This window comes from Kogia breviceps, chromosome 19 (genome assembly GCF_026419965.1).
Source record: "Kogia breviceps isolate mKogBre1 chromosome 19, mKogBre1 haplotype 1, whole genome shotgun sequence".
NCBI classification, from domain to species: Eukaryota; Metazoa; Chordata; class Mammalia; order Artiodactyla; family Physeteridae; genus Kogia; species Kogia breviceps.
In genome coordinates this window covers 8770385-8789332 of record NC_081328.1, presented here as the reverse complement: position 1 = coordinate 8789332, position 18948 = coordinate 8770385, and the positions used below count along the sequence as shown (strand labels likewise).

At 49.0% G+C, this 18948-nt stretch overlaps 2 protein-coding genes across 2 annotated transcripts; one reads left to right on the top strand and one right to left on the bottom strand.

Moving 5' to 3' along the window:
- Positions 1–11014: 11014 nt before the first annotated feature.
- LOC131746536 (asialoglycoprotein receptor 1) lies at positions 11015–14543 on the bottom strand. Its single transcript, XM_059047984.2, has 9 exons — positions 14186–14543; positions 13835–13958; positions 12647–12763; positions 12424–12519; positions 12281–12352; positions 11952–12038; positions 11709–11860; positions 11527–11633; positions 11015–11422 (listed from the first exon to the last, which is right to left on the bottom strand). The coding sequence occupies exons 2-9, from the start codon at positions 13899–13901 to the stop codon at positions 11260–11262; spliced, it is 861 nt and encodes a 286-aa protein (XP_058903967.1). The 5' UTR covers positions 13902–13958; positions 14186–14543; the 3' UTR covers positions 11015–11259.
- Positions 14544–15559: 1016 nt separating this feature from the next.
- LOC131746351 (cytochrome c oxidase assembly factor 8-like) lies at positions 15560–18163 on the top strand. Its single transcript, XM_059047595.2, has 3 exons — positions 15560–15567; positions 17611–17800; positions 17927–18163. Exons 1-3 carry the CDS (start codon positions 15560–15562, stop codon positions 18161–18163), a joined length of 435 nt encoding a protein of 144 aa, XP_058903578.2.
- The last annotated feature ends 785 nt before the right edge of the window (positions 18164–18948 follow it).

The window sequence follows — 18948 nt, the reverse complement described above, 5'->3', positions numbered from 1 at the left end:
ACACAAAATAATGCTAGCCTTTGGTAATGGGCACACACTACGCAAACAAATTAAAACACAAAAATTTGAGAACCACACTCATTAACTTCAGAGCGGTTTGTTTACCTAGGAAGAGAAAGCGACAGGATGGGCTTGGAAACAGACATGCTGGTGGCTTTAAATGAGTAGGTATCTCTTTTAAAATATATCAGAAATACATGCAGCCAAATATTAAGACCTATGAAAGCTAGATGCTGGGTATATGGATTTTTCTTCTGTTTTTCCGTAGGTTTGAAATATCTCTTAATATTAATTTTTTTTGTTAAAAAGAGACTAGGAGGTGAGGAAGTGAAGACAACGAAAAAGCAACTCAAAGAGTTTTGCTCTAAAGAGAAGCAAAATGGGAACATATGTATATGTATAACTGCTTCACTTTGTTATAAAGCAGAAACTTACACACCATTGTGGAGCAATTGTACTCCAATAAAGATGTTTAAAAAATGAATTAAACGTATGATATTTGTATTTAAAAAACAATATGTATAAATAAAGTAACATTTTGTTATCAATGGAAAGAAAGAAGAAAGGAAAGAAAGAAAGAAAGAAAAAGAAAGAAAGGAAGGAAGGAAGGAAGGAAAGAAAGAAAGAAAGAAAGAAAGGAAAGAAAGAAAGAAAGAAAGGAAAGAAAGAAAGAAAGAAAGAAAGAAAGAAAGAAAGAAAGAAAGAAAGAAAGAAAGAAAGAAAGAAAGAAAGAAAGAAAGAAAGAAAGAAAGAAAGAAAGAAAGAAAGAAAGAAAGAAAGAAAGAAAGAAAGAAAGAAAGAAGGAAGGAAGGAAGGAAAGAAAGAAGCTGAGAATTCGCTGAAGTGGTCCATGTTCCAGAGAGCGGGCATCTGAGGTGGGAGTGGGGAGAGCTTGTTTGTAACTTGTGGGAATGGTTCAGCAGGGAGAGAAAACTCACGGGTGCAGAGGGGAGGGAAGCCCTGGAATCAGTGAGGAGGTGTGGGCTCCAGGGTCTTTGATAGGAGCAGAGAGGCTCCACCGCCCTTAACAAAAGGGAAGGAGAGGTGTGTGGGTGGAGATGCAGGCGTGGGAGTTGGTACCTGGAGGTGGGAAAAAGTGAGTGTCTCCTTAGCTGCTGTAATCAGTGGTTTAGCATCACAAAGCGTGTTTCTCACTCACATCACTGTACAAAGGAGGACAGGTTTCCTCAGTGGGGCGGCTTAGGGCTCCAGGCCTCTGCCATCCTTGGCTCTGCTGTCCGTTAGGCCCATTATGGCCAGGCCTCGACACACACTACAGAAGTCGCACTGGCCAGAAGCCAGTCACATTGACCCAATCTACCTCCAAAGGAGGCTGGGGTGTGAATTCCCCCACGATCGGTGAGAGGAGACGAGATCAGTGCTGATCCAGGTGGTCTCCACCACGGAGTACGGGTCAGCGGGGAGGCGTGGGCTTCTCATCAGACCAGACATTTTCTCAGTGAATTAAGAAGCAAGCTCATCGACTGAAAGTGAGGAAGGATCAAGAGAGGGAAAATTATAAAGCAACGATCTTGGAGAAATGGAGAGCAGATCAACCTACAGAACCTGCAGGAATGTCGGGCAGTGACGAAGAGTCACTTGAAGTTGGTCACAATTTTAAATCAGACAGGTCATCACGTGCTGGTGTTTTTGTTGTTATTGGAACTGCTTCATACAGCCACATCCACCTGCCTGGGTGCAGGACCAGAGCAAGAGGAAAAGAATTTAACTGGGGTTGGAGTTTTGTCTGGTGAGAAAGACAGAGGGAAAGAGGAGCGAGGGAATTCAGGGTACGAAAGGATTATCATTTTAATTATAGTTGCTTCAAGCTCGCCGAGAAGGGCAGTGAACATGACAAGGGAAAGATCATTTGAAGGAGCCACAGGGAGCCCCTGCAGTGTCCTCGGGAGACAAGCTTGCCTATATGGCTGTGTCCAGGCAAGGAAACTCTGAGGAAGGTTTTGAACCACTGGACCTTGCATGATTTGCTTAAGAGCAGTCATGTCTGGGCAGGAGTCTGGGCCCCGTGCAGAAAAGGCTAGTGTGGCCACACGCCACTGTTGATGGGAGGCATCCCCGGATGGCACATGGGGTTCATTTTCCAAGAGGTTGGAAAGTTGGCTGCAACATCTGTGAGAGGTAGATTCTCTTTTCTCCTTCAATTTGCAAACCATACTGGGTGCGTCAAAGTGTACTGGCAGCTTACTTGAATAAGTAGTTTTCATGTTTTCAATATGCAGTTTTGACAAATGAAGATTCTCCTACATTTTTTTAGATTTACAACTAGGAAACCTTCCTCATATTAACAATCCATTTATATGTATTTTCCTTAAAGTATTCTAATGCCTATTTTCCAAGCACAGTTCTGCCCTGATTGGCTTTTTTTTTCGTGGCCTCTCCCGTTGCGGAGCACAGGCTCCAGACGCGCAGGCTCAGCGGCCATGGCTCACGGGCCCAGCCGCTCTGCGGCACGTGGGATCTTCCCAGACCGGGGCACGAACCCGCGTCCCCTGCATCGGCAGGCGGACTCCCAACCACTGCGCCACCAGGGAAGCCCCTGATTGGCTTTTTATTCTGAGCGGTTATGCAACATTTGCTTCAGGATAGAACTTTGAGGTCAGTTCCTATTAAATGAGTCCTTCTGCAGATAGCACATTCAGTAGCCTTATCCTTTCGATGGAATACTGTACCGTATGCTCAACTCTGAAAACCTTGAACACAGCCACAATCCATAAAGATTATAAAAGCAAACTAAGCTGTGAACCTATAGTACATGTAGGCATTTAGTTAAGAATAGCAATTCAAACTGACAGACATCCATTCAAAACAAGTTCCTCCTTCAACCTTATTTTTACTTGAAATCTGCTAAAAGAAACAGCAAACTGAAATTTGTTTTATGCACAAGTTAATACCACTGGCTCAGCAAATACAAGTTAGTTTGCTTTGGGCAGGAGACTTTTTTTGTAATGGAAAAAATGCACTACCAAGTAAGAGGACAGATTTTTGTTTAGAGCAGGAGGCCCTTTATTATTGCTGCAGAAAACAAAAGCCTGGCTGCTTTGATGTTTGACACTCACCTTTACTGAAATCTACATGACGCTTCTTGCTGGGTTTTTGTACACGTGAATATTGTCAAGCTGTGAAAGGAAATGGCTGGAGGTGTGCTTTGTGTGAAAGGTGAGCCATAAAGTATTTGTACTTAAAAAAAAAAGTTTACTGGCATCGAGTAGAGAAGGATATAAAGAAAGCCCAGAAAATTAAAAAAAAAAAAAAAAAAAAAAGCCCAGATTGCTGAAGATCCCTAAGAGCAACCAGATACCTATTGACCTCAAAAGCAAAACCGAGAAGATGGAATCATTTGTGAGGAAGAATGTTCCAGTGAAGGGGGGGGGCGGTTTCAGAGGCTTTTGGCTTGGTATGGCATCATTAGGAGGACGATTCCACTTCCATTGTCCCTGGATGGGTTTTTTTCCCCTTCCATAGTTCATCAAAATGTGTCAGTTGTGTTTCCCAACCAGCAGACTCTACACTCTATCAAGAGACACTAAGCAGGAAATGGGGGAGAGGACGTATAAAAAGAGAGAGAGAGAGAGAGAGAGAGAGAGAGAGAGAGAGAGAGACTGTCTCCTCCTCCTCTTCTCCCAGGTCCTCCTCCCTGCTGTGGCAAATCCGAATGGCTTTCTACAGACATCTGTTGGTACAGGCTAACTAATAGGGCCTTAACATGAACTTGATGACCATGGAAGAGACCCTTCTCCAGCACATGCCTCACTTGGCTAATCTCTAGGTCAGCAAGAATGTTTCTTCTCCCCGCAACCTTGGATACTTACCAGAATTGTTCCAAGATGTGTCACCTTGGAGGTTGAGTGGATCCTCAAATTATGTTCCAAACTGTTGATCTGGAAAAGAAGTAGCAAGTGCATAGACCTGATTATTATGTGCTGCATCGAAATTAACTTAAAGCATTTGCCTTTAAGTATGAAATATTTTGGCATCTAGGTTTCTACTTTCCTTTTTAGTTGGTTTTAGATTACAGAAACAGAACTGTTGGTACCTGCTATTATTATCCCGACAAAAATGGCAACATAAGCACTATAATTGAAAAATCTGAATATGGGCGAATTTATGCTAAATGTATGTGCTGAAGGTATGGTGTTTGGTGGAAGGTCCTTAGGGAAATCAGTTGATTTCCAGACGGTGAGTCATTTAGGGGCATTAAGATATTATCCACGGGGCTTCCCTGGTGGCGCAGTGGTTGAGAGTTCGCCTGCCAATGCAGGGAACGCCGGTTCGTTCCCCGGTCTGGGAAGATCCCATGTGCCGCGGAGCGGCTGGGCCCGTGAGCCATGGCCGCTGAGCCTGCGTGTCCGGAGCCTGTGCTCCGCAACGGGAGAGGCCACAACAGTGAGAGGCCCGCGTACAGCAAAAAAAAATATATATATATATATTATCCACGGGAGGACTTCCCTGGTGGCACAGTGGTTAAGAATCCGCCTGCCAATGCAGGGGACACGGGTTCAAACCCTGGTCCGGGAAGATCCCACATGCCATGGAGCAACTAAGCCCGTGCGCCACAACTACTGAGCCTGCACTCTAGAGCCCACGCGCCACAGCTACTGAGCCTGCATGCCACAACTACTGAAGCCCGCGTGCCTAGAGCCCGTGCTCCTCAACAAGAGAAGCCACCGCAATGAGAAGCCCACGCGCTGCAACGAAGAGTATCCCCTGCTCGCCTCAACTAGAGAAAGCAGCAACGAAGACCCAACGCAGCCATAAATAAATAAATAAAAAGATATTATCCACGCGAAGTTTTCCACCATACAGGTGGAATGCATTCCATGGCTATTTCAAAAGAGTTTATTTTTGGTAAAACATGTGACTTCGGGGGGAAGAAGCTCTCGGAGTTTTATTTCATAGAAAGGGTTTTAAGCTTTGAAATTTGAAGTTTTCTTCACCTCTTATTAAAACTATGGGGTAACCATAACTTTTCCGTACCAATTTTACTATTCCTGGTCCATCAGCATAAAATGTAATATTTGAACCCGCATTTTAGAGAAGTAACATTCCAGGCATTCAGAATTGAGAAAGATGGCACATAAATAAATTATCCCATCACCCAATATTTTTTAAGTGATGAGGTCAATGAATTGGATCAGTGTTCCACCAGAATTTGCATCTTTTCATTTCCGATTTGAAATGTCTCCTTAATTATTCAAGGAAAACTCTGGTTTCCTCTATTCACAACAATTCTGACATCAAATGTGGGGGATTTTCACACACCAGTCAATTCTCAAACTCTGCATAGGCCAGAGGGGTGTCCTACAATTCAATTATGACACCAGCTACCTGGAGTTAGCACAGACCCACAGGTTAAGCACTCAGTCCTACAAGACTGTCCCCACTTCAGATACCATCACAAGTCCTGGCTGTCACCTGTTCTTCTGACCAACCAGCTGTAAATCGGGTGTTCCCACAACGCCCTCGTCAGGTTCAATGATCTGCTATGAGGGCTCACAAAACTCGGGGAAACACATTTGCTGATTTATTATACAGGACATGATAAAGGATATAAATGAACAGACAGATGGAGTGTTTCATAAGGCAAAGTCCGGAAGGGTCCTGAGTGCAAGGGCTTCTGTCCCTGTGGAGTTGAGGGGGCCCCACTCTCCTGATACTTGAAGGTGTTTCCCAACCCACAAGCTCTCCAAACCCTGAAGTTTAGGGGGTTTATGAAGGCTTCACCACCTAGGCATGATCAATTATTATTGATCAGTTATTAACTCAATCTCCAGCCCCTCTCCTCTCCATGGAGGATGCAGGGTGAGACGGAAAGTTCCAAGTTTTTCATCATGGCTTGCTCTCTCTGGTGACCAGCCCCCATCCTGAAGCCATCCAGGACCCCACCAAGAGGAGCCTCATTAGAACAAAAGATGCTCTTATCACCAAGGAAATTCCAAGAGATTTAGGAGCTCTGTGTCAGGAACTGGGGACAGATACCAAATATATATTTCTTATTACGTCACAGCTATTACTACATTCCTATATGCACTTGGATATAATAGATATCTATTGTTTGGCTTGCACATCCCTGCCTCCAGCCCCCAATCACCACATTTCTGTAAACCCTCCCCCTCCTTTCCATGTGGTCACTACAGCAGATGCCATGACATGACCCTACCCTTGGCTCCAGTTTATTGGCAGAGTTAGCTGACCCAAAGAAAGCCAGTCAGCATCTTCCCTGGGAGTTTGGGGAGAAAGAGACAGGGTGTGGGGGGAGAGAGGGAGAGAGAGAATATGTAGGCTATAAAACCCAGGAGTACTGTAAGCATGTGAGCTGAAGAGCAGGGACGCCATCCTGCACTAGGAGAGAAGAACGAGGAACATGCTCTGAAAAAAGCACAGCTGATACACAGAAAGAACTTCCTGGGTCCCCTACAGAGCTCCAGTCCCCATTTTGAATCATGAGCCCCAGCTGCACCCCTGCCCTGAGATCCCGTGAGACACTCCACAATCCTTCTGATAAACTCCTTCTTTGCTTACGCTGGTTCCCACTGGATTTCTGTCACTTACAAACAAAACAGCCCCTACGAAGTCCCCAGATCCGTTTCTGGAGTCTGTTCCATGTCACTGATTCATCTGTCCATCCCCACGCCAGGGCCAAGTGTGGTTTAATTACTTACCTTCTATTTGAATATCTGATAGGACAAGTTCCCTGATTGTTGGGTTTTTCCTGCAGGTTATTCTCACACATTTATTCATGTTGTCAAATTCCCAAAGAAACTTGCACAGGAATTTTGATTTGAATAACCTCGCCTTTATACATTAATCTAGGGGAAATTAAAATCATTGCCCTATTGAGACTCCCTAGCCAAGGATAAGTTGGCTGCACTCAAGTATTTCTATGACCTCCAGTAGAGTTTTACAGCTGTTTCTGTACACATCGCACACATTTCCTAAGTTCATTCTCAGAGGTCTTATGTCTTGGTTGCTATGGAGCATCCTCTTGTTTGTTTCTGCAGTCTGGGCATAGGGCCTGCGGAAGACACCTCTGATGCCCTACATCACACCCCCTTGACTGCTTCTTATTTCAGCCACAGCAGAGGGGGTAGTGCCACGTGAGCTCGGGCAGGTCCTCCTGCGGACAGCATCCCACCTCCAGCATGAGCCAGCACCGCTAGGAGCTGCCTGGCCAGCCAAGTCCAGCCCACACCTGCCGAGGAGTGAACTCCATGGGGAACAGGAGCTGTGGGGAAATGCTCCAGCCACCCCTCCTTTAGGTCGGTAGCTCAGGAGATGCTGGGGAGTCCCATAGCCCAAAGCTCCCGAAGCATGCAGCAACCCCGGTGCTGCATCCCTACTGGTCTCTGGTTCCCGCCCCACTCCCCCTGTCTTCCCTCCTTCTTTCTAGATCCAGTTCCCAAGAAAACTCCCTCCCTCAAGCCTTTCTCTCAGGGGCAGACCCTTCTGGAAGAGACTCAGACCAAGACAGGTTTCCTGGGGGATTCTAACTCATGTGAGACAATGGAGTTTTATAGGAGAATCACTCGAGCTGGTTGGTTTCCCTGCTGCCAAGAAACATCACAGCACCTTCACGCAGCATTGAACAGAGCTGGGAGTAGGCTGCCCTGTGTCTCTTCAGGTGACAGTGATCCCGAGGGATAGTCCTCTCAGGGGACGCAACGAGGGGCAGGAAAGGCTAACTTGGACATGGTTTCCTCTCCTCTGACTCTCCTTCCCAGCATGCACATGTGTGCACAGACATACACACACACACACACAAACATAAACAGACATGCACACAAACATACATGCAGAGACACACATATACACACAAACATACATACACAGACACACATACACAAACATACATACACACAGAGAGACACACAGACACAAACATAAATACCTACACACAGACACACACACAAACACACACGTCAAGCTGTAACCCAAATATCCCTGAGTTTTCCAGCCTTCGGTGCCTTACCAGCCTCTTTAATACCTCTCACAAGCCTGTAGCTCCACATCCCTGGAACCCTTCCTGGTCTGCCTCCCCCAAATCCAGGCCACAGCCCCTCTCTTTATTCCCCAAACCAAGGTTAGCTTGAGGCAATAAAGAGGAAGGTAAGACAATGGCCGCAGAGGGACCAGGAGGTCAGGTGGGGAATTTTTGATGGGAAAGTCTTTGAACATGCAGAGAATCCATGGAGGGGGAGAGGATGAAAATACAGGAGAAAAGCAACAGTCACTGGAGTGATTTAAGGAAATATAGAGCAATGGCAGGGGTTTTTATTGGGGAGGATACTACCTAGATGGGATTACATTGTATATAGTATTTTGCAGCCTGGATTTTTTTTACTTGATTTCTTGAAGACCTTAAGCATGACCTCCCCCCACTTCCAACTATCCCCACAAATTTGCATCATACATTCCAGACTCAACATTCTGCGGGACTTCCCTGGTGGCACAGTGGTTAAGACTCCACGCTCCCAATGCAGGGGTCCTGGGTCCGATCCCTGGTCAGGGAACTGGATCCCACATGCATGCTGCAACTAAGACCTGACACAACCTAATTAATTAATTAATTTTTAAAAATAAGATAATATTTGGTTAGAATTTTCCTAATATATCTTTTTCATAATTTCACTTTCAACCTCTCTCTTTAGATGTGTCTCTTGGCCATGTGGTTGGACTTTACCTTTTATTCTGTCTGTAAGTTCATGTCTTTTAAAAACATAATTTAGGGAATTCCCTGGCAGTCCAATGGTTAGGATTTGGTGCTTTCACTGTAGTGACCCGAGGTTCAATCCCTGGTCAGGGAACTAAGATTCCCACAAGCCACACGGTGCAGCCAAAATAAATAAATAGAGAGATAGATAGATAGATAGATGACAGATTATTTAGTCTTTTGTATTTAATATAATCATCAACATATTTGGATTCATAACTCTTTATTTTGATTTTTCTTATCTACTTGTTCTGTTTTTCTCTCCTTTCCTGCCACCCTTTAGATTGTTTTTTCTTCATTTTTCCCCTTTATAAATTTGGAAGTTAAAAGCTATGTTTCTGGGCTTCCCTGGTGGTGCAGTGGTTGAGAGTCTGCCTGCCAATGCAGGGGATACGGGTTCGTGCCCCGGTCCGGGAAGAGCCCACATGCCGCGGAGCGGCTGGGCCCGTGAGCCATGGCCGCTGAGACTGCGCGTCCGGAGCCTGTGCTCTGCAACGGGAGAGGCCACGACAGTGAGAGGCCCGTGTACAGAAAAAAAAAATAAAAGAGCTATGTTTCTAAGGAATTAACCTAAAAATTACAACAATGGTAGGAGAAACTGTCTGTACTCTGCTGTTTCAAATCAGACAGTGTTACATAATTATATCCTCTATATCTGTTCTTCTGTAACCTTTTTCCTTTCTAAAATCATGTATCTGTTTCCTTTATTCTCCTTCCTATTTGTTTGTTATTTACCTTTTCCAAGAATCAGATGTTTTCACTGATGATATCTACATTTTTATTTTCTAGTGCATTAAGTTTTACTTTTTTCAAGTGTCTTAAGTTAAAAATAAGCTTATTTCCATTCAGTCTTTCCTATTTTTTTAAATAAATGTGCTTAAGGCTATATACTTTTCCTCTGGGGAATTGCTTTACACCATCCCACAATCTCAGTATGTATTGTTCTCCTTGTTCACTTCTAAACCACTTGACTGTTTCATTTTTATTTTTTTTTAAACTCAAGTTATCTAGAAAGATGGTGAGTCATGTGTATGTTGATAGATCTTTTTGGCTATACTTTTGTGTTTATTTCTAACTTTATTTTATTATGGTCAGAGCATTGCTCCTTTTTGGAATTAGTGGAGGTCTTATCTGTGGGTTAATTTGTCCATTTTGGTTGATAAACCCTAAGTGTCCATAAAGTCTTCATCTGTTTGTCCTGTTAACTCCCATCTGGGTTGTGGATTCTATTTGCTGTGGTTTTCTCTTCCATGGTATTGGTTTTCCTCCCATGTTGGTGATTCTGGGTTGTGGGTTCACGTTTGCATTTGTTGTATTTGTTACCTAACTGTGGATGCTGCTTCTGTTCACATTGGGGTGGTTCTGTTCCTGGGGTCATTGCTGGAAGTAGGGTGATCCCAGTGAAACCAAGCAGGACCCTGCGGGGACCTGCCAGGTACAAAAGCCCCTCCATGTCCCCTGTCTCGTTTGTTTAAAAAAAAAAAAAAAAAAAAGCTGTACTCTCCGAAGCCTCCCTTGAGTCACAAAAAAACAAGCTTAAGAAGTTAATGATTAGGACAATAGAGTCACAGAATCTTTAGTTCCTCCCTGAAGGACATAGACAATAGTGTCTGAGGCACACTCCTGAGTTGTTTTGCAGATACTAAAACCACCACCAAATGGACAAAGTTAACTGCACGATGACCAGACTGTAGTCATGACATAAGCTGCTCCATCTTGTACAATTCAAGAACTGGTCTCAAGGAAATGGGAACAAACCGACCCTGGAACTGAAGATTAACTATACCCGAAACAATCAAGATGATGCTGATCAGACCTCTGCATGACCGTTTTCAAGGTGATTATCAGAGCTAACTGTGCTGTCCTGCATGTAGCCCCCTGCCCTGCCTATGTACCCATGAAACTCCCCTTTAAAAGCTCGTGCACCCTGATCAGCAAGGGGAAGTTGGTTCTTTGGGACATGAATCCACCTTCTCCCCAGGACTGCCAGCTTCCTCAGTAAAGCTATATTTCCTTTTACCCATCACTTGTCTTTCAGTATTGGATTCCTGAGAGACAAGCAGCCGAAACTGAGTTCAGTAACACCAGTAACAATGCCGCTTTACAGCTGAGACTCAGGGAGGAGAATAACTTGCCCTAACTCACATACCTGTAAATAACGAATCCAGGCCACCTGGCCCAAAGCCCAGACAGTTCTCAGGATGACCCGCTGCCTGCCCAAGGCTATCTAGCGCCAACCAGCCCAATCCGGATTCCTAATCCCCAACAACAAGACAACTCAGAATATTTCATATGTTTCTCTTCTTTTTACTCTAACAAAGACTTGACAATAATAACCTGCAAACCACAGAAAGCGGCACGGGTTTCAATCTCTTCGCCCCTCCAAACATCAGTCTACATTCCTCAGACACCACCCTTCCCTCCAAATCTTAGATGAAGATCCAGAAGCCCCCAGATAGGAGGGTCCCCAAACCAGGAGCCCTATGGCAGGTAAAGGCATTGAGGAAATAAATTAGGGGGAGAGGAGGCTGCTAGCTGGCGCTGTCCCTGTCCCGCTGTGTCTCGCAGACCCACCGGTAGGGCCTCTGACAGACGTCGTCGTTCCAGCGGCCGTCGTCCGTGAAGTGGGCACAGTCCTCGCCCCCTCCGAGCCCGTGCCCGTACCAGTCATCCGGCTGCTCTGGCCTCCAGTTCCTAAAGAGACCAGATGGATGGAGGCCCGAGGGCGTCCTGGGACCCGCCAGGCTGGGGCGGTGGGGCGCAGGCGGAGGGCAGAGCCGTGGGGCGCACACACTCACTTGAAGCCCGACTCGTACTCCGTCCCGTCCACCCATTTCCAGGGCCCGTTTTGGTCAGTGAGGCCCATCCAGGTGTTCACAGGGCCCACGTGGTGCTGGATAAATTTCTGGGGAGAGAGGGGGGGCTGGTGATCTCTCCTCAGACCTGCCAGCCTCCCAGCCGAGCCCTGCCTGGCCCTCACCTGCTCCTCCCAGGAGCCCACCACCACCAGGTGGGCGTCCTCCAGCTGGCAGTACTTCTCAGCCTCGGGCCAGGGCTTCCCCGAGCGAGAGAACCAGTAGCAGTTGCCTTCATAGTCTACCCAGTTCACGGGGCAGCAGGTCCTTTCAGAGCCTGGGGTGGGGGGGCGGGCAGGCAGAGGGAGGGTGAGGGGCTGAGGGGAAGTGGGCAGGAAAGCAGGGCTGGGCAGCACCCACCCCCTCACCGTTGCCCTGGAGGACGGCCATCTGACAGCTCAGGCTTCGCAGGTCAGACACAAACTGCTTCACGTGGAGCAGCAAGCTGGAGTGATCTGGGGAGACAGAGGGCAGAGGGGGAGGGGAATGAGTGGGGGAGGGGGAATGAGTGGGGGAGGGGGATGAGTGGGGGAGGGGGATGAGTGGGGGAGGGGAATGAGTGGCGGAGGGCAAGGAAGTCAGGACGAAGGCTGGGGCATGCAGATGGATCACAGAAGCTCCTGCCGTAAGGCCCCTCGGTTTGGCCTGAGAGACCCCTGTATCCTGCAGGTGGAAGCGCGCGCGCTCCCTCGCTGACCTTCACTCAGGTCCTGCTGCTGTTTCTCCAGTTGGGACTCCAGGGACTTCATCTTTCTGCCCACATTTCCTCCTAGAGGAGAGACTTGCTCAGTGTCCCAATGTCCCTACGTTCCCAGCCCCCCCAGCCCCAGCCCTCCTCACCCTGGACGCTCAGGGCCTTGACCTTGGCCTCCGTGCTCACTGTGAGGTTGCTGAACGTTTCTCTCAGGGCCTGCAGCTCCTCCTGCAGCTTGGAGTCTGGGCAGAAGAGGGTGTGGATAGGACAAAATTAGGAGGTTGTGTCCACCATCACAGCAGCCAGCACGTCCCCTCCCCACCCACCCTCATCATTGCTCCCTTCCCAGCCCACCCCCGGGGAACCCACTCTGGGATCCGATCACACAGACGACCACCAGCAGCAGGAGGCTAAGGCCGATGGAGATCAGGATGAGGCTGGGTCCGGAGCAGAGACGCCGAAAGAGTGAGTGGGGAGGAGGCGGCCCTGAAAGAGGAGAGGGCATCAGGAGCCTGGGGCGGCTCTGGGGTCCTAGAAGGAGAGCAGTCTGAGCCTCCTCTAGCACACTAGGAGGAACGTTATAGATGAAGAAATCTGGGCGGTGGGTGGCCCGGAGAAGCCAGAAGCAACTGGGGAGGGGCGCGAAGCTTTGACCCGCCGGAGCCCTACCCAAGCCCTGGGCCTTTGCTGACACCTGCTGGCCTGGCTGAGTCACTGCAGCCTCAGAACTCAGAGCCTGGAGGATGGACGGAGTTTGCGAGCTGGAGGAGACTGGGGGCGGGGGGGGGGGGGTCGCCTTGCAGGTGGGGCAAGAGAAGTGGATTTCTTGGTCTCCCCTCGAATCCCACTCCTCTTTGGCTGCGCGCAGGGAAAGAGGCGGAGTAACCAGACTTCAGGTCCCTCAAGTTGCTCCCACCCGGGAGCCCTGTCCCAGTGAGCTGGAATATGGGGGCTTCCCCTCCATTTTTGCTGGCAGTCCCTTCCCCCATCGAAGGTCGCTGCCCACTCCCATCCACCAAGAACTTCATCCTGGCTCAGCCGAAGCAACATCCCTGCTCTCAGGAGAAAGAAAGGGGGCTTGCTTTTTGATGTAAGAGAGCCTCATGCTTCCCCAATCAGAATTCCCTCAGAGCCGTCCCAGAAATCTTCCCCTTGACCAGACTGACCCCTGACACCCGTGCACTCGTGCACACTCACACACACTCACACAGTTGGCCAAGGCTCACAGGGTGTTGAAAGAGGAAAGAAGAGGGAGGCCTAACTCCTTTCAGTTAGTCCCACGCCCCTGGGCGTCCCCCTCCCCAGGGTCCTGAGAAGTCGGTCACAAGGTGAGGGAGGAGGGTCGTGCAGAAGCCTGGGGGCAGCCGTCACCAAGAAAGGAAATCCAGCGCTACACTCTGCACCTCCCCAAGAGGGGCGGCTCAGACGCTGTGTCCCTGTGAGCGGGGCAGACCCAGGGAGAGTCGGGGTTACAGAAAGAAGCAGGGGCTGAGTGGACGGAGCGAGAGCCACCTAATGCTCGCCTCGCAGAAAGGGGGGGGGGAGGCCTCCCCTCACTTTTTCTGTGCTGATGGTCATTCTCCTCGTTGTCCAGATGCTGAAGATCTTGATACTCCTTTGTCATGGTAGGGCTGGCTGGACCTGGGACCGGTCGAGGCTGGGGTCCGGGCTGAGGCTACGGCTGAACAGAGTTGGGGTGTGTGGTGCAGTTCCTTTCTAGGTGATCAGCAGCTGCACGGAGACCTTTCTTCTTGCTCCCATTCCCTCCCAGGCCTGACATCCAAAATCTATCTTCTACAGTTTCCCCACTCCATCCCCAGCCCTCCTGACATGGGTCCCCTCCATCCCCTCCCCCACCCCACCCCCCAGTTAGCCCCCCCACACACACATCCTTTCTTCCCCTTTTACTTGCTGAAGGTCTCAAGGTTGACTCCTGGGTCCCTCGATGCTGCGCAGATCCCAGGCTAAGAAACGGGCTGAAGCCTGGAGGATTAGGGTGCGCAGACAGCCCTGGATGGTGGGAGAAGAGGGGGCAGGGTCCATACGAGGGCCCTGAGCCCTGTGCGTCTGCCTGTCTGTGCGTTTGCGTGTCTATGTGTCCAAACACACCAAACCTGGCATCTCCAGTGCCCGGGACTTTGGACGTAAACAGAGGTAGAACTGGATTTGGAACTCTGGGGGTGTGGGGCTGGGAGCGGGGGATGGGTTGCCTCTTCTTTTCTTCCCAGGGATGGGGAGTCTCCCCGGTCTGTCCCCATTCCTTGCACCTTCTGGGAGGGGGCCAGGCCAGGAGGGGCCAGGGTGCAGTTTGCCGTTTCCCCTCTGCCCCTCCCCCCTTTCACTTCCTGCCTCTGAATTTCCCAGAATTGGCGGTGTCTCCAAATATCCCTGACCGGGATCAGAGGGGCCGATCTCTGCTCTTGCCCAATCCAGGCCTGTGACCCTGGCATCTGAGCCTGGGCCCGGCTTCCTTGGGGCTCAGCCGCCAGACTCCCCAGCCTGGGGCTGAATGGCTTTGCTCTCCGCGGGAGTAAAGTCCTCCCAGCTGCGTAGGGGGCGGTGCGGGGAGAGGCAGGAGGACAGGCTTTTCCCACTCAGCCGGGCTTGGTGCCAACAAACCTCCAGTGATTCCTGTGTGCTTTTCCTTCATTACCTCCTCTCATTAGCCGCCCCCCTCCAGCACATCCCTATTCGATTCGCAGATGAGGAAACCGAGACCCTGAATGGTAAGAGCTTAGGCAGGGTCACACTCCAAGGGACCGCGGAGGGAGGACTGGGATGTGGACCTCCGGACTCCAGGACCTGTGTGCTGCCCCCAGAACCAGGGTCCCATCCCGTCACCATAGCTGGGACCCGGGGTCCCAGAAATGCTAAAAGTGGTCCCTCACAGCCCCATGGAGAGTTCAGGGAGTGTTGTGTTCAGAGAGGAGTGTCTGGATTGGAATTATGCTAAAGTAGAAACTGGACGATGTTAAAGACGTTAATAAGTCTCGCTTCAGGACCAGATGTGAAGTCACGGGAATCCTAGGTTACAGTTATTTCAGTGAGAAAACTAGACCTGAGTTAGGAGAGTTTACATTACATGAGCTATTCGGGAACGCGTCCCTTGCATAAAATAAGAAGCCCTGGCTGCATGCTCCTTTGTCTGTGTCTTGAAAAGCTCCACGTTGTTTGCACGCACTGGGACTGTGGCCAGTAATTTTGGTGACTGTTGGGCTGTTAATTTGGCTTTCTCTGATATTATCGCTTACGATCGGGTTTAGTCAGGCACACAAACGTACGATGTTCCGGTCAGAATACTGGTCACCCTTACAGGAGTGGTGATTGGAAGGGAGCTTCTGGGCGATGGAAATGTTCTACTTCTTGAACTGGATGCCAGTTGCAAGGCTGTGTTCAGTTTGTAAAACTGCTGAAAGCTGTACGCTTAAGATCTGTGCATTCTTCTGTTTGCATCTTATACAGGAATAAGATGTTCCTGCAAGCTGGCTCTACCCTATAACCATATTCCCAAACCCATTGCTTAGGGAGCCGCACTTGGACCAGTGCTGAAAAATACACCAAAGCCGACAACTTCAGGGCGAGAGTCAGAGGTGATAAAACACTGTGAAGAAAGCCAGGCAAACAACGCGATACACCCGGTGGCTGACTTACAAGCCACCTGTACGATACCAGAGAAACTAAAAAGTAGCTAAAAACAAAACAATGACACATGGTGGTAGATATATGCACCCTGAGAACTCTTTACATTTATCCCGTTAAGAATATATACCTTGGGACTTCCCTGGCGGTCCAGTGGTTAGGACTCCGCACTTCCAACAGCAGGGGTCCTGGGTCCAATCCCTGGTCAGGGAACCCACAAGCTGCGCAGCGAGGCCAAAAAAAAAAAAAAAGAATATATACCTTGAATTATGCAAGGCCTTCGGGGATGGAGACTCGTGTATTCATTTTCTATTGCAGAGTAACAATGCACCCCAAACTTAGTGGCTTGAAATGACACCCATTTATTAGCTCACAGCTCCATAGGGCAGAAGTCCAAGCTGGCTTCTCTGCTCAGGGTCTGACAAAGCTGAGATTAAGGTGCTGGCAGGACTGTATTCGTTTTTGGAGGCAAAGGAGAAGAAGAATCTGCTCCCAAGCTCCTTCAGGTTTTGCCGACAGAATCCAGTTTCCTGCAGCCGTAGGATCGAGGTCCCCACCTCCTCGCTGGCTGTCGTCTGGGGGCCACCCGCTGTTCCTCGAGGCCACCTGCCTTCCTCATCGCACGGCCCCTCCATCTGCAAAGCCAGCGACAGTGCCTGGAATCTTCCTCAAGATGCAGATCTCTCTGACTCCCCCTGTGCTTTCAAAGGGGCTCCTGGGATTAGATTAGGCCCACCTGGAGAATCTTCCTGTCCTAAGGTCCTCTGTGTCCATGACATACACAACAACTTAAGAACAGGAGTCAGAGGTGATACGATACACGGGGTGCTGATTTACAAGCCAGCCCCCTGTACAATGTGTATGGCCATAGGTAAGGGTCACTCCCTATAACATAACAATTGTGAGACAGATATCTCAGCATGTCCTCAGGTGCCGGGGAGGACAGTGTGGAATCTTGGGGGCCACTTTTAGAACTCTGCCTCTTCATGCAAAGCGACGCTGTCCCCTCTGAGTACACTTCACCTCGGGGTACGGAGCGCATGCAGAGAGCAATTCGGAGAGGCCGGGCTCCAAACCTGGGAATCCCACCACCAGACTCCCTAGGGGAGGTCTGTGACACTGGCCTGAAAGAACAGGGAGGATTTTTATCGGCTGTAATAAGCAAGTGACCCTGGAAAGAGTGGGAGAAATGTCCAGAGTTATAGCTTGGGCCACTCTGAGGAGGGCCTTCAATCTCGGGCTGAGGCATCTTGAATGTCTTTCAGAAGCACAGAGGTCTCCAAACTGGGGGGACATGTGTCCCAGAGGGATCACAAGATCATCCATTAAGAGGGTGGCAAGAGGAGGACTCTGGAGGGCTCACGCCAAGCAGTGCTTCCCAGAACTTCTGCTGCCAGTGTCCTTGTCCCCACGGTGAGCCGCAGCCATCGCCCCCTCTGCAGGAAACCCTCCAACACTAGCAGGTCTCAAGATTCTGCCCTCCGGGCTTCCCTGGTGGCGCAGTGGTTGAGAGTCCGCCTGCCGATGCAAGGGGACGCGGGTTTGTGCCCCGGTCCGGGAGGATCCCACGTGCCGCGGGGGCGGCTGGGCCCGTGAGCCATGGCCGCTGAGCCTGCGCATCCGGAGCCTGTGCTCCGCAACGGGAGGGGCCACAACAGTGAGAGGCCCGCCTAGCACAAAAAAAAAAAAAAAAGATTCTGCCCTCCAAGAAAACCTTGCCATGATTGGATAGGACCCCCAGGTAAATATTCAAACCTTCAACCTGTTCACTTTTACATCCCTGAAAATGAATCACCATTGGAACAAAAGTTAAGAGAATTAAGACAAGAAACACAAGAACAGAACCAACAGTTCCGGGCAAACCAGCATTTGACTTTTCTAAAGGCTTTGAGATGGGCCACTTCTCAGGAAATCCACATCCAGACTTCTCCAGAGCACTGAGAGCTGTGTCCTAGCCAAGGAAAAACAAAAAGACGAAGAAAGGGAGTTCTGATAGCTGTCTTCTTTTAGGAAAAAGAAGAACTTATTGACTCAAGACTAGAAGCCAAAGGCCTGGAACTGAGAGCTGAATCCAGTCAAAAAGCAGCACTGAATGCAGAAGAAATGGCTGACTTTTACAAGGAATTTTCAAGTAAAAATTTTCGGAAGCACAGTATTGTAACAGGGACTGGTACAAGCGAAATTTTGCCATCACCTTCTTCATGGGAAAAGTGGCCCTGGAGAGGATTTGGAACAAGCTTAGACTGAAACAAAAGACCAGCAATTAGGAGCCCACCCTGACCCACCCACCCTGACCCACCCACCGGCGTCTGAGTTTCCACAAGAAGCAGCTGCTTATAGGAGCTCATTTTACGAGGGCTCTAAAACCTGTGAGTGCAGGGCAGGCTGGGAGGACGCGGTCCTGGTGCGCTGTGGCCCATGTGGCTCCATCCTGACTGTGGATTCCAAGCTGGCTCTTGGTCACGGAAGTGATGTTAAATAAAACCCAAGCACTGTGGGGGGAAAAAAAAAAAAAGAGGGTGTGGCAAGAAAACATTAGAACTTTATTTAGGGAATCCCCTGGCTGTCCAGTGGTTAGGACTCTGGGCTTTCACTGCTGAGGGCCTGGGTTCAATCCCTGGTGGGGAACTAAAGTCCCTCAAGCTGTGTGGCATGGCAAAACAAAAACAAAAACAAAAAACAAAGAAATAAAACAAAATACTTTATATATATTTTTATCCCTTTTCTTTAGATTTCTACTTGGGGATGTGTTTTAACATGTACATAATAGACTTGTACAGTGGTAAATGTGTGTTAGTGATCTATTGCTGTAAAATGATCACTCCAAAACTGAGCAATTTAAAACGAGGAATATTTATCATCTCACTCAGTTTCTGAGGGTCAGGAATCTGGGTGCAGCTTAGCGGGTTAGTTCTGGCTCAGAGTCTCTCATGAGAGTGCAGTCAGGATGTGTATCCATGCTACAGTCATTTGAAGACTTGACTGAGACTGGAGGATCAGCTTCCAAGGTGACTCACTCACAAGACTGGCAA